This window comes from Limulus polyphemus, unplaced genomic scaffold (assembly GCF_000517525.1).
Source record: "Limulus polyphemus unplaced genomic scaffold, Limulus_polyphemus-2.1.2 Scaffold7307, whole genome shotgun sequence".
Classification (NCBI taxonomy): Eukaryota; Metazoa; Arthropoda; class Merostomata; order Xiphosura; family Limulidae; genus Limulus; species Limulus polyphemus.
The window spans coordinates 23,617-38,853 of NW_013672917.1; the positions used below are offsets into that span (position 1 = coordinate 23,617).

The following is a 15,237-nucleotide window of genomic DNA, read 5'->3' on the forward strand; positions in this document are numbered from 1 at the left end:
ATACTGTTCTGTATCATACGTTTCCTTCTCCTTTACTTCCAGACCAACCAGGCAATCTCTAATTCTAAAACTTCTAAAACACAAATTAAACTTTAATCACGTGTCACTCAAGAAATTGAAATAACTCTTCCTTGCTCCAGCAAAATCAAACAGCTAATCCTCCAGTGCATCTGTGGATGTCCAATGCCGCATGGTAGTCTATTGGATGCTCTGTCTGGCTCTTGCAAGAACCTTTCGAGTTTTCGCTAAATGCTCTCAGAGACAATGCATTTCCTCCTCCAGCTGTGTTGGCAACTCCACACTCTTCATCAGACAGTCTTCATCACTATCATTCAGTAGACATGCCTCCATCCACCTAACTGCTTGTTCTTGGCACTACCGTTTTAGACCTACTATCTAACTCAACAAGATCTGCTCTTTTATCTTTTTAGGTGCTTTGTGAAGAGTTCCAACTTCTCACTTCGTGCCTCTGGACCCTTTAGAGAAGCTATTGCGGATGAACTTGATGCCAAGGTACCTATAGTGGATGTTGCCACCCCAGTGAGCATCTCCAATGTCAATGTGAATGTAGTGGTGGTTGTCACTTAGGCCATCGCCCCTATAATGATGGTAGGAGTTGCAAAGAAGTCATCATGTTTTGTAAATTTTATCGTGACTTAGCTCTGTAAATATTTTGTTGGGATGAGAAATGAGATGGTATTTTTTTCATAAAATTAAACACTCTCTGATGGAGCACTTGAAATTCTTTTTCCAGTGCTTCACTTTCAAGTTGCTCTTAGAATTTGACTTGGTCTTAATCCTTTCCTGGACTCATAGGTGTGCTGGATCGAGTTTTTGGTTAGCGGATTGAATAGCTGAAACAATATACTTTGAGGACTTCCAAAATCCACACTCTCTAGCTCTGTTGTCGGGATCACTACTGATGAGGTGGCAGATAGTGATTTCTAATGCTACTGAGCCCACAATGATAGTCCGTTGATTGTGTCTCTGCCAAGACCTGTATTTTGGACACATTGTTAAGCAAGCATCTTCTTCCATAGACTCTGATGAAATAAATGTGATTGGAAGAGCAGAAAACTTCAAATCATTAGAAAAATCAAATAGAAAATTCTCACCAGTACTTCCTTCTGTGGTTAAAGCAGAAATTCGGGGTTCAACAGAAACTAACACACAATAATTCGCTGTAATTAACAGGTTGCAAACAAAGTTAACTACAATGGTTAAGAAATTGTTTGGAAAAGTGAGTATTGAAAATATAGTTGTTTTTTTTCAGTGTGCAGTATCTGTGGACAGGAGCTCTGAGCATACAGTTTGTGTATCCTATCACTCTTTCAGTGACAGCATTGCCTCAGTTCCACTACCTCTGGCTTTGGTATCTAACAGAAACTCACAATCCTGTCATGAGTATTCTCACTTCTCAGTTCTTCTGAAATGTGCATTAGTTTTCGTGAGAGCAGACAACAGTGCAGCATCCTTGAAAACTGCTCATACACTGCAACCCCCAAAGAAACTTCAAACAACTGTGGTCTTTACAGAATCGGTCAAAACGTCTTCTCTATCCATTGTATGACCAAGAAATTCTATTTCTGTACACAACAGTAAACATTTCCTAAGTTTCAACTTTAATCCAGCATTCTTACCCACTACAAAACCATGGGCAGGTTCATAACAGCAGAGCCAAATGCTAGCCAAATACCAAGACATCATCTATATATACTATTCATCCTTCCCTTTGTAGCCCTCTAAGTATAAGCTCCATCAGCCTCTTAAAAGTGGCTGGAGCATTATACAGGCTAAACAGCATGACTCAGGAGTCAAACAACCTATTTTGGGTGATAAAAGCATTTTTGATCCTGTTCTTGTTATCTAGTTCGTAAAGCTGTGTGACACTGCCTTTTAACAAGTGCTGTATCAATGTGCTTTCCATATCCTTAGTGTCTCAGGGAGACCTAAATGGCAGTTGTTTCTTGAGTTGTTTACTTTTATGTCGTGGTGAATGATTGTAGTTCTACCCAATGCATTACCCTGTCCTACAAATACTTTGACTTATTTAACCAGCAAGTCATTGAGACTTTGTCACTATTTTTAGTCTATATTGCTTCTGCAACCCTTAAATAGTGACCTCAAATACATTAGTAACCAAGCATTTGCTTTTGGACATGGTGTCATACAAATAACACTATCATTACGGTTAGTATACGTCACGTACAATGATCTTGCCACTCGAGTAACCATTCCAAAATAAATCTAGGTTGCTAATCATCCTTAGTTGCAGGGAAGCACCAGAATGAATCACTGTCTGCGCTACTTCTGCATGTTTTTGTATATAAAATAGTGAGTTGTGTGTACTGGTTCAAAATCCATGTTACACAGTGCCATCTGTTGTAAACCTTAGCATAAAATTTGCATTCGTGGAGGCACTGTTGTTCCTTCCACAAGGTACACACAATCAGTCCACTGTTACTGAGTCGGTTCTGACCAGCATTGGATGGATTTTTCATCAAAATGTAGTTCACTTATTGCACAGGCAAAATTGTCAGAGAGCTTCTGTCATACTTCCTTCTAGAAGATGGCTATATGAACTTCATCTCCACATTTGTCAGTCAACTTATCATGGATAAAGACCAAGTTTCTCTGCTAAGTACACCATTACGACACGTTACTCACTTATACTCGTATAGTTGAATGCCACGCTTTGCATTATATGTACCATGACAAGTACCACTTACTACGTTAGATGTACCATAATAAGTACCACTTACTATATTTGGTGTACTTTTATAAGTACCATTTAGTACGTAATGATTAGAGCTTCTGCCATACTTCCTTCTAGAATATACCAAGGACAGAGCTGAGGTCTGCAATTATGACCTTCATTCTATGTTTCACTTAGCCTAGACATAGATGGAGAACATGCCTGTCCAATCACATCTAATTTTTTGCTGTCCGCCAAAACAAATGTGTGTTTATTAGCTGGAGTGGGGGCTTCACTTGTAATGACTAAAACACACAGTATCCACCAGGGCTCTTGTATCTCCTATGTCAATTAGAAATTCCATTACCTTAACATATATGTCTTTTGGTGTCATGTACCAAGCCTTGAAAATGTTGGGTTGACCACTGCATTCTTTTCACAAACTATCTGTTGTGCTCTCTCAAGTTAGTGGTCATACCTACCTTGAGCTCCAATAGTTCCCCAAAGCAAGAGTAACAGCAGCAACTGCTTGTTACCAATGCATTTACTGTGAAGTCATTCGAGATAGAAGGCTCCATCTTGCTATGTAGCAATATATGGGCAATTCTTATAGAAATGACCCGTAGCCCACTACCTTGTTCTCCCTTCCAAAATTTTGTCTAGGCAGAAACTTCATTTACTGCAGTACGCACATCAGGATAGCCATGCACATTTACTGAGAACCAGCTTGTCTGTGTCACAACACTGAAATGTATCAGCTGTGGTTACAATATTAACATAGATGTCCTCATAGTTTGCCAATGATATTGCAAGGTATACCTTCTCTTGAAAGTGATGCAGATCATTTATAAAGGCACCCAAGTTCTTGGAGGATGTTAGGTTATTTATATGGGCCTGATTCTTTACAGTAGGTGTTTGTGACTTGTTGACGATAAATTTCAACGATAAACAAACACCACACAGTTCACTTGTTTGAAATAATATATTAAAACAAGCCAGACGTATATACAAATGTTCATTACACTGTTGAATACCGTAGTTGTATCCATAACTTTAAATAAATGTCTCTTACTCCTCAAAGTCCACGCGAGTTGGTTCAGTTACTTTAAAACAAAATTTTACAAGACGAATTATTATTCCTTCTCTGTTATTACAATACAGTCTGTGATAATTTCACTTTAAAATTACCCCTATAATTGTTGGTTACTGCAGTTGTATCCAGAGCTTCAAATAATTATATCATTTTCATCAAAGTCCACACAGACTGGTTCAATTACTTTAGAACACTATTGACAAAAAATTATTATTCTCTATTCTGTTATTACAATACAGTCTGTAATAATTTCACTTTAAAAATCGTCACTATACACTCTTTATGGCTAAATTCACAATCATGCAGTCTACACCTAACTGTATCAAACTACATTTTAGACCCGTATTTATACCCCGACAAAGGTCTAGAACATTCTACACACTACTAGATGTTATGATTCAATAATACTCAATTAAAAAATTTGAAAAACCCAAAAGGTTCTAGTAACATGATGCAATAGCATAACAATCACCAATTAATAATTATGGAACTACACAACATATGATTCGTAAACAGTTGCATAAACAAACTTTCGATAAACTATCGCTTCTAAAAATAATCAGATTTAATATTCGCGATATCTAAATTATTTAAATCATAACACATTAAACTTTCACTGAAACAGTCTTATATATATCTAGCAGAGGGACTCCTCTTTTAAGCCTTGTACTTCGCCTGGTGAATAGCTCATTTAATCACTGGCTTGAGCCATTGGTGCAGCTCAGCTACATCTGTGTCTTAGTTTCCAACCAGTTTCTGAGGCCATCAATTACAGACAATGACTTGCATGAAATGCCACAAGAAACAGTTCAAGTCCTCCTTCACTGTCTTTTTAGACAACGAGTGAGTAATCTGCTTCATGCTGCATGGTCTGAGCACAAATGTCTCTCCTGGCTGACATGCAGTCTACATCAGTCTGGACAGTCTGGTATGATGGGATGCCATCGGGTAAGCAGACTTTGGGAGCTCCACATTCTACCAAGTGTCACCTCCCAACATCATTGTCACACAAAACAATGAAATACTGGCTGCATATCATTTATAGGTGTTGCCAAATCCAGGTTCTCTTATGGCCTGTGGTTGCCTTGGTAACTTACATACCTTACGGTGGAGATTCTCTTTTGCATCAAAGCTCGTCCATCTCATCTATGATTCTGCTGCATTGCCTGATGGCGATATAGCATGCATTAGTGGAGCTCATCCATCAAAAACATCTTTTTACAAACTTTTGGGATGTCTCTCTTCATGGAGAGGTTTTATTTTCTACCGCCAATCGCTATCCTCATTGGAAAGTGTCTCTTATCTATCATACAGCTCATATTGTTTTCCGTCATCCATCAATGGTCTCTTACTCCTGACTCAGGTTTGGTAGCTAGTTCCCTCCCTTGCCCCTGATAGTTCTTTTCTACTTTTCTAAGTGCCTTCTGTCTAACTTTCTGGCAAAACAGCTCCTCTTGGTGAGACTCATCCACCACTAGCACTTTGCTTTTGATTCCCTCACCTCCCTTTGTGGCGAACTCAATACTACCCCACTGATCATATATTTCTTGCACAAGAACCTAATATATCTCACTTGCCAGTGCACCAGCTCCTGATGGTGGATAATGTCCATCACTAGCACCTCATATCCGTGGCTCAGCAGGATATCTGCCAGTATGGGGAGATTTACACTTCTCCGTAGTTGGTACTTCACCTACCAACCCATCCACCTCTTGTAGGTGCCATTGACTAGAGCTGGGGTTCTGTCTCCAATCATTCAGCCTTGGATACACTAGGCTGCATGCCACCTCTGTAGTCTAAGCTCCACTGTATCCAAGGTTTACCCTCGTGGCTAACGGGGGGGGGTATCAAGTCACAATATACGGAATACACAAAACACTAATCTTTACTCACAAACCTTTAATAGAACTTCCTTACTTGTCCAGTGTGAGTCTTCCCTGCAAGTTAAAGCAAAAAAATATAAAACTAACATAATAAAGTACAAAATTCCACGAAAAGTAAAGTTACGAAGAAATGAGAAACTTATGGTAAAAATGTGAAAATGTACAAAAGTGAAAAACTATATACGAGAGAGTTTTTAAATAGAAAAAATATAATAATATATGTAAAGATAATTTACTAATTAAAGTTATAATACATAGAGATATATATTAGTTTGTTTTACACATATTCCATCTCCTCTTGGCCCGGCATGTCCAGGTGGTTAGGATGCTCGACTCGCAATCTGAGAGTCGTGGGTTCGAATCCCCGTCATACCTAACATGCTCGCCCTTTCAGCCGTGGGGGCGTTATAATGTGACGGTCAATCCTACTATTTGTTGATAAAAGAGAAGCCCAATAGTTGGTGATGACTAGCTGCCTTCCCTCTAGTCTTACACTACTAAATTAGCAATTAGTGTAGCATTGCGCGAAATTCAAAACAAACCAAACCAATCCACCTCCTTCTCACTTTGATATATTCAAATTATATATTATACTTTCGAACCGCAGTATAGCGCTGTCAACATTGTAACTGTGACAACCAATTCCGTTATTCGTTTCAAGAATAGTCGTATGATGCTGTGACCGATTGCCCTCGCTCAGATCAACTGTTTTGAGTTATATATGGGTATACGTGAGGTGTAGAGGTTTCTGACCTGGTCTTATAACACATATATGGCTTAAATTGCCACTTATGTTGAAAATATCAATACCTAAAGATACTGCTGATGAAATATTGAATACATAAACAAGCGAACACCAGAAAATCTAGAAACGCCATCTATTGCAAGTATTACATAATAATATAGTCCTGCATTGTTCCATTTGGCGACAGACTATTTGTTTGTTTGTTTTTAATTATGCACAAAGCTACACAAGGGATATCTGTTTTCTGCCCACCGCGGGTATCGAAACCCGGTTTCTAGCGTTGTAAGTCTGCAGACATATCGCTGTGCCACTGGGGGGGGGGGGCGACAAACTATATTATGAAATTCATTAATATATGAAAATTGTGTGCAACTGTCAAAATTGTAAATTTAAAATCGCCAAAAAAAAACATTGCGTAACAAATGTGGTTTAGGCTAATCATATGGCTCCACACAAAAAAAAAACGTAAGATCTGGTCCAGCAGACTATCAGTTCGTTCATGAGAAGACTAAAACGCTAAAATCTAGAATTTATAAAACCCATTAGAAGTTTGGAGGATATATTTCAAATCAAATATCATAATATCAAAATAGGCATTACTAAAGACAAAATGGGCTATTTAGTAGGTTATTTGTCGACATACGAACCCTTTAAAACTAGACTCAGATATATTGTTAAGTAACTATTAAATCTAAAAGCTTAAGGCTTAGCTAGTTAACACCCGTGTCATTGGTGTGTGCTAGTATTTTCAAATCCTCACATCATTAGAGAACAATATGGTCAGTATCATCAAATTATTAACAATGGAGTGTGTCAGTATCATCAAATTATTAACAATGGAGTGTGTCAGTATCATCAAATTATAACCAATAGTATGTTTGTGTTAGTATCATCAAATACTCTCATCATTAGAGTGTGTTATTATAATCAAATTAACTCCAAAATAAACTAAATGAAATCTTGTTATATTATTATCTGTATCAGGAGTGACAGTAAGAGTTGAAAATATTACAATCTAAGAATATTTGAAGGTATAACAAAAATGGCGAGAGGAACTTATAACCGAAAAACGTGGCCAGTAAGTTGAACAACTGTCTAAAAACATTAATAAAACTTCAAAAAGATTTTGGAACAGCATAACTGTAAAAGGGACAGAACCAAAGGAGGCTTCCCATAGACTCTCATAGAAAAATAGCATTTTGTTATGATAAAGCACTATGTAAAACATTCAATATATAGTCCCCAGCTGGGACAGCAGTAAGTCTACGGATTAACAACGCTAAAATCAGGGGTTCGACTTCTCTCGGTGGACATAGCAGATAACCCGATGTGGCTTTGCCATAAGAAAAAAAAAAACACACACACACACACTCTCAATATATCTGATTTAACTTCCCAAATAAATGGGCAAATTGATAAACAATAAGTCAGTTTTGCTACCTATCCAAAAATTAGTATAATAACAAAACTGAGCGGCTTACCAGGTAAAAATCTTAGTGTTTGGCAGTCATCATGACCTAGTCGTTTTAGTTGTTTTAGAATAATTCATTAGGAAGAGTTTTCAGCAGTCAGATATTGAGGCAACGTGAGAAAGATAGATAAAACTTTGCTGAAGATAAGAATACCTTCACTCATTTCTTTTACATTCAATCCCGCTGAGAAGCTATTGATTCGCTGGTGTTTGATGCGTCAGACTGAGACTAAATAGGAGTTGAGTTCATTACGGTTGTTGATGAAACCTACTCAAAATGGCGGGATTATCACAATAGCTTGACACAGAATGTGTTGATAAAAATTTGACCTTTCCAAACTTAATTTAGTTCATAAAATAATAGTTGTTTGTCAGGGTTTTATGTGTATGAGTAATAAGGATTCTTCTACAGTAGGGATCTATAACTTGTTGGCGATAAATTCGAACAATAAACAAACAGCATACAATCCACTTGTTTTAAAATAATATATTCAAAACAAGTCAAACTATGTATACAAATTCTTTACACTATGGATATCACAGTTGTATCTAAAGCTTTAAACAATTATCTTTTCTTGTCAAAAGTCCACATAGGCTGATTCAATTCCTATAGAATCCAATTGACAAGACGAACTATTTTTTCTTCTCTTCTCACAATAGTATCAGTGGATAATTCACTTACGTTATCCCGTAGGTTACCACAGTTGTATCCTGAACTTCAAATAATTGTCTTATTTTCGTCAAAGTCCACACAGACGGGTTCAATTACTTTAGAACACCCTTTGACAAGACAAATTATTCTCCTTATCTCTGTTAAACTGTGAAACTCATTTTAGAATTTCACTCATTGTGGCTAATCACCCACATGCTGGCTAACTTCAAAATTTCTTTCGCTAAATAATTTTCTAACTGAACTACACTTGACTTTTTCTCTGCTTTTTTAGTTCTTAACTTGCGATCGCTTGGTCGCCTATATTTATACGTTGATCACTGAGACCTCGAACCTTCTGTAAAGTACGTGAACGGCGCTGATTTAACAATACACATTTAAAGTAAGGAGAAAAATACCGTACATTCGAGTAACAAGACATCAACAATATTAGTAAAGCCTGGACAACAATGTAATTGCAAACACAGCTTACGACTCTTACCGAGTTACGTAACCAAACTTGTCATAATTATCACCTTTAAAATGATTAACTTTTAACTCTCTTTAAATATTGACTCACAAAATAAATTAAATAATAATGCCTACACTAAATAGTCTTGTATATCCAACATTGTTGTTCATGTACTAATGTGTCTATTACATCCCAATCCGTTTGATGAGCATTGGTATTAGACGAAAGACCTCATAAGCACTGGATATAGCAGATATAGTATGGTTCATACATTGTTATATATTCTTCTTTACTTTCACTCAAAAGTTCTTAGAACGTAATAAGATAATCTAGAAAAGTGTTGTTTCACACATTTTTGGGTATGAATTACTAAAACAAGGAGCTACACCCAGAAAGGTATTTCACACCCACAACAGAACTATGAATTATTAAATAATAATATTTCCAAGAAGTCTAAACTGTATACAAATAAATTTAATTTAAATATATATACATTTTAAAAGGCTGCTGTCCTCTAAAAAATTATGTTCATAACATTTTGTAGTAATCATATTGTTACGACAGCGGAAGTCACGTGACGCTAGTAACATGTCATGAGTTTCTAGAAGGATCGTGACTGTTCCTGGCAACTCTAGTCTTTTCTACGCGCTCTCTATTTTAGTATATAAGCCGGCAACTAAAGCGGAGGGATAATTGCAAATAGGGTGTTATAGAGTCAGATAATCGAGTCAAGTCGTAAGTAAAGTGTGTGAATCGTTGTGAATTATAGCGTGTGTTTAAGTTAAAGTGACTGTGGAAATTAAGCGTACTGTAAAGTTGTATTGAGAAAGAATAAACTAGTTTTATTTAAGAAAGAACTTCTATCGCTGAAGTTTCTCGGAAAGAATTTTTACGGGAAATTATCAAACGAGCAGATACGTAACAGAAATATAAACCTTCCTAAACTGGGGTATTTAGGGATATTGATATCCATCTTCGCCCCGCTCACGAAAAAATATATTTTGTTAATTTCGTGGGGTTAAAAGAAATTACAGAGTCAGGTCGTATCTACTAATTTGAAGCTTAGAGAGGTGTCCGGAAGTCAAGGAGGCAGAAAGAAGACCAAGGCAGATGACGACATTGATGAGAAGAAGAAATAAGACAACAATACTTGACAAATTATATGTGTTCAATTCCCGTCACCTAACATGCTCGCCCTTTCGGCCGTGGGCGCGTAATAATGTGACGGTCAAACCTACTATAGCCCAAGAATTGGCACTTGATTAGTTGCTTTCCCTCTAGTCTATCACTTCTAATTTAGGGATAACTAGCACAGGTAGCTTTCGAGTAGCTTCGTGCGAAAGTAAACAAACGATTGTATTTACCACAATCTCCTTGTTACGAGAGTTTGTTTGTTTGTTTGAAGTTAAGCACAAAGCTACACAATGGGCTATCTGTGCTCTGCCCACCACAGGTATCGAAACCTGGTTTCTGGCGTTGTAAGTCTGCAGACATATCGCTGTATTACTGGGGAGCTGTTACGACAGATATTGATAAATAATTTTTTGGGAGCATCAATTTATTGTTTAACGTATACTTAAAGTTCTTCTGAAGATACTGACAGAAAAAATAACGCTGATTTTGTTAATGCTAAACATTTATTTATTCTTATAAATTTTCAAACGTTTCATATACTTTTAATTATTGATTTCGTGGATAAGGGCTTATTTGCATGAAAACTTCCAAAACTTATACCTCAGCCTCAGGATTTTAACTACTGTAAAGTACAATATATATATATATATATACGCTAAGACATGTAAATATATTATGAACATATATATATAAAGTAAGCGCAACCCGTGGTTGCATACGAGTTAAAAGTTGAAGTGTTTGTAAATAGACGGTACCCAAATAAAATACCAAAGTGTTATGAATCATATTTCCTTTTCCGCCTTCGCCATTTTGTCATTTGAGGAGTGGCCTTGGTTGATAGGTAAGTTCAGGTGAGTCGGTGGTGTTTTTTCCTTCGTAGCTTTTCACAATATATTCATTATCAGTTAATTAGGCCTCGCATTGTCGTTGCTAAAATATATCTTCCTTAATTAGAGATTAAGAATGAAAAGATTTCGCTGGATAAACTTAATGTATCAATATATATACAAAAATAACTTAAAAGTACATAATATCTCATTATCAGGTGATGCTGGTATATTATTATTAGGCCTTAGGCTTAAAATTTAAATACGCTGATACAGTGATAGAACAGGCAACTAACAATAACAACTGGGGAAGTCCGAGAGTTCAGACTTCAGTATAAACTCACACTCTCATTGTCACAATGATGTCTGACGATCCAGTAATTTATTAACTTTATTATTAGTTTATAACTTATATTTACAAGTCATTGAATTTGGAAGAAGTTATTCCACGTTTCTAAAAAAATCCGTTATTCATGAGCCAGCAGTATGATGTATAAAAGAATTCTTGGAAAATTCTTCCATTTTTTATCTATGCTAACTTTTGTATATAATCCTGCAGTTTAGATTTTTAGCACTGTAAATTTATTATTTGTTGCTATAAGTGTAACTGTAAGACTTTCATAAAGCTTATAACTATAAGGCCTATAGCTTTTTTTCTATTAGTATTAGTGTTACATAATTTGTTCACCTTAATTAAAAGTTGATATACATTATGCAGTCCACATTTTACTAATTACAGGCATCTAGTACTTGATACTTATGTGGGATAAATTGTAAGATTTATTTGACATTCAGTGCATGGAATTTTCTGGGATGATAAGTAGGGAAACCTCTTGTACAAGTACAAGCATAGTTGATAGTTTATTATGTCTGAACAGTGAAGTATAGTTGCAGAAATAAAGCAGTGAATGTTAGAGAAGCCACAGTATTTACTTCATAACTCTTAAATAAGCCTGCTTATTGTGATCTTAGCAACATATTGGGGCATAAAAACTGTGATTCCCATAGCGTACTCTATATGCATTCCAAGGGTAATACATCTACGTGAGGACGTGTATGAAAAGTTTAGTATATACTATAGATTGTATGACATAACGCATACAAACAGATAGATATATTGCCAGGAGCAGAAATCTTCATCATTCAACTGTAATTTATTGTTGTAAACGTCTTGCAGGGAAAACAGAACATACTTCTAGTTTTCAAGAATATTACAATGGTAGATGTAACACTTCTTATCACATTTTTAATTTTCTGAAAATAATTCTCTAAAAATTGTCTTCCAGGCTGTTTTTTGTTAGGTCAAGAAATAACCACTTTAACTTGTATAGGTCCATGTGTTAGTAATGTAAGTCTCATTAGGTTGGCAGTATTTTGTGGTTGGAACCAGTATGTGATGTATAGAGCTCCTAGATCTTGTTATTATCTTTGTTCATTGTTTCTTCAAAATATTGAAAATCTTTTGATGTCCTTAGCTGTCTAGTGGTTGTCACTCAGTTCTTTGTCAACTGTTGTTTCTGCCAAGTTGCAAGGAATAACAAAATTTAAAGTATATAATTTTGCTGGGTTTCTTTATTTTATTTTATTTTTTTAGGGGGTTCATCTCGTAGCTCTCACTTTTCCTTTTGCCACATCAGATTTATAGTTTCTTAGCCCTTAACTTAAATAATTTTTGATTAATTTCAGTAATTGATTAATATTTGGTATGTTTATCCTTGCTAAGTTATTACTTCATTTGAGTTCTTGGTTAACTCTTGTTTTGAATTGTTTACCTTTGTAACTTTCCAAATAACTTGTCAGCTGTTTTTCACAAACTTTATTTAACAACAATTTCTTAATCAAGTTCTTGTGAGATAGCTCCTGAATGTTACCATTTGCTTCTGAAATATTAGTTATATGTATATTCCTTGTACTAAATAAAATTAATTTGATGATTGCTTTTTTGTTGTAATGAATTAATACAGTAAATTTAACATAATTATGTATTTCATTTTAAATGTATGTTTTAACTGAAATAACACTCAAAATTCTTGACATGGTTAAAGTGCTTATTAAGTCTTGATGGCTTGGAGCAGCTTTGGAACCTCATGAGGCCATGTAAATATAGAAGCACTAGTGGTGGTTCTGTATCTTGTAATAAACAAATTATGTTACTAATTAATAATTAGGCTTAGATGATCTTATAGGCTAATAAGCAGGGCAGTAATTATGTCGATTGCTTCACTTTTTAAGTTGCTGGATGTTTTCATTAATGTGACTAATGGTTAAAAAATGAGAGACTGCAGTAAAATTTATTAAGGCAGTAAAACATCATTTACTTGGAGGAAGTTTCTTTGTATATCTCAATGTGCATCTGCTGTGTGAGCAGTTTCCACAAGCTGCATCGTGTCATGACCTTTGCACTTGTATTTCTGTGTAACACACTTTGAAGTATCAAAAGTTGAGTCAAAATGATAGAATATTAGGTAAAATATCCATATCTATGGTCCTGAGAATAACCATTTTTTATTGATGATGAAACAACACAATCAAGATATCTGAAGAAGTTCATCCAGAAAATAGAAATAACTTTAGATGAAATGTTGATAGTGTAGCTTAAACATTTAACTTATTTAATACCGAAGCTGATTATGTATAAATATGTAAGGAATGAGACAAAAACACTTTAAGCAGGAAATGTTTTCATAAACATCCATTATGCCATTAATAAATTCACAAAAAATAATGTTTATAGGAATAGGGTGGATGTCAAAATAGGTAAATGTTATTTATACATTTATGATTTATTTTGTTTTATTAGGGAACGGTTATTGGAGCGAACGTAAGGAATCTCATAATGACTAACGATGGTCTTCTAGGTGGAATGGCACTGAAGTGGGACCCCAAAAACTTAGAAATATGTACCCGCTCAGTTGAGAAAACCCTGGAGCCTCTTGTCATCCAGGTATGTGTGAAAAATTACTTGAAATCTGTAAAATATATGTATAAATGAAGTCTCATTGTGTCTTGTTAAAGGTAAACAAAAGAAATATAATTGGAATATAATTATTTCAGCTTAAAAATTCTTTTTAAACTGCCTTAACCCTTTCACTGTGCAAAAAGTGTCAATTATCCACCAAAAATAAAAGTGTGAATTTGACCCTTTGTATTACTTTTTCAATAGTGAAAGGAGCTTTATGTTCTATATTTGATAGTAATATTCCTTGAAAACCGTATTGGATAGTAAAAAATAAGGATTTAAACCAAAAATTGAGGAAAATTAGAAGAAAAGTGTTCTCCAGTAAATGGCATAAATATAGGTGAAACTAAGTTAATAGCATGGCCAAAATCATTACATAATATAAAACAAATTATTTAGACAACAATATCCAAGATATAAAGCTTTCCTTATATAGATTCTATATGTGTTTCTACAGAGTTGGCAGTTTTTTAATGTGCCATATAAACATCCAGATTTCATGGCATAGAACACAGATGGCAGCACACATGCAGGTCTGGCGATTGTTTCAAGTACAGGGGGATATTCCCGAATGTTGAAGTAGAGGGAAACTTTCTTTGGTAGCCATGGGATAAATCCAAATTTTGCAGTCAGTGGTTATAAATGTTTATTTGGATACATCTGAACTATGCAGTAAAGTGTTAACAAACCATTGTATTTGGTACAAGTTGAGGTAACCAATGTATAATGTAGTGTATTATCTTTTTTTTTGGTGCTTATGAACTGGTGCTCTTCTTCTAACCTCCAAAGGTTTATTTACTTGTTTAGGTTACAACCTTAGTCAATACTAAAGGACCATCCAAAAAGAAAAAGGGTCGTTCGAAACGAGCTCATGTCTTGGTGGCTGCTGTTGAGAAAGCCACAGAAAATTTCATTCAGCAAGGTCAGGATATTGCGAGTGAAAATCCTGACATACAACATGAAATGTTATCTGCTGTTGAAGAAGTCCAAAAAACAGGTAATCTCTAGAACTTTTCTGTATGTCAAACCTGTATGTTGATTAAGAACTCATAAGTCTGAGAATTATCAATAATTTCTAACCAAAACAAACTAACTAAATAAATCAGAGCCAAAAATAGAAAATGTAGTAAATTTTATATGCTAGTTTAACTAGGTTTATGTAAAGAAACAAAGTTTTAAAATGAATTGATCCATTGGTTCAGTACCCTTGCTGTTATAGATATTTTTGGGATTATGACCAAAAATATCTTGTGAGGTTTGGTATTTGGGTAAAATATTTCATCGGAAATGAAAGAAACTATAGAAAGAA

General features: G+C 35.2%; 1 protein-coding gene across 1 annotated transcript; it reads left to right on the top strand.

Moving 5' to 3' along the window:
• Positions 1 to 11,081: 11,081 nt before the first annotated feature.
• Positions 11,082 to 14,925, top strand: LOC106474510 (catenin alpha-like; the record flags this gene model as incomplete). Its single annotated transcript, XM_022402821.1, has 3 exons — positions 11,082 to 11,346; positions 13,770 to 13,913; positions 14,736 to 14,925. Coding segments are annotated over exons 1-3 (352 nt in total), but the record flags the coding sequence as incomplete, so codon positions are not given.
• Between the last annotated feature and the right edge of the window lie 312 nt (positions 14,926 to 15,237).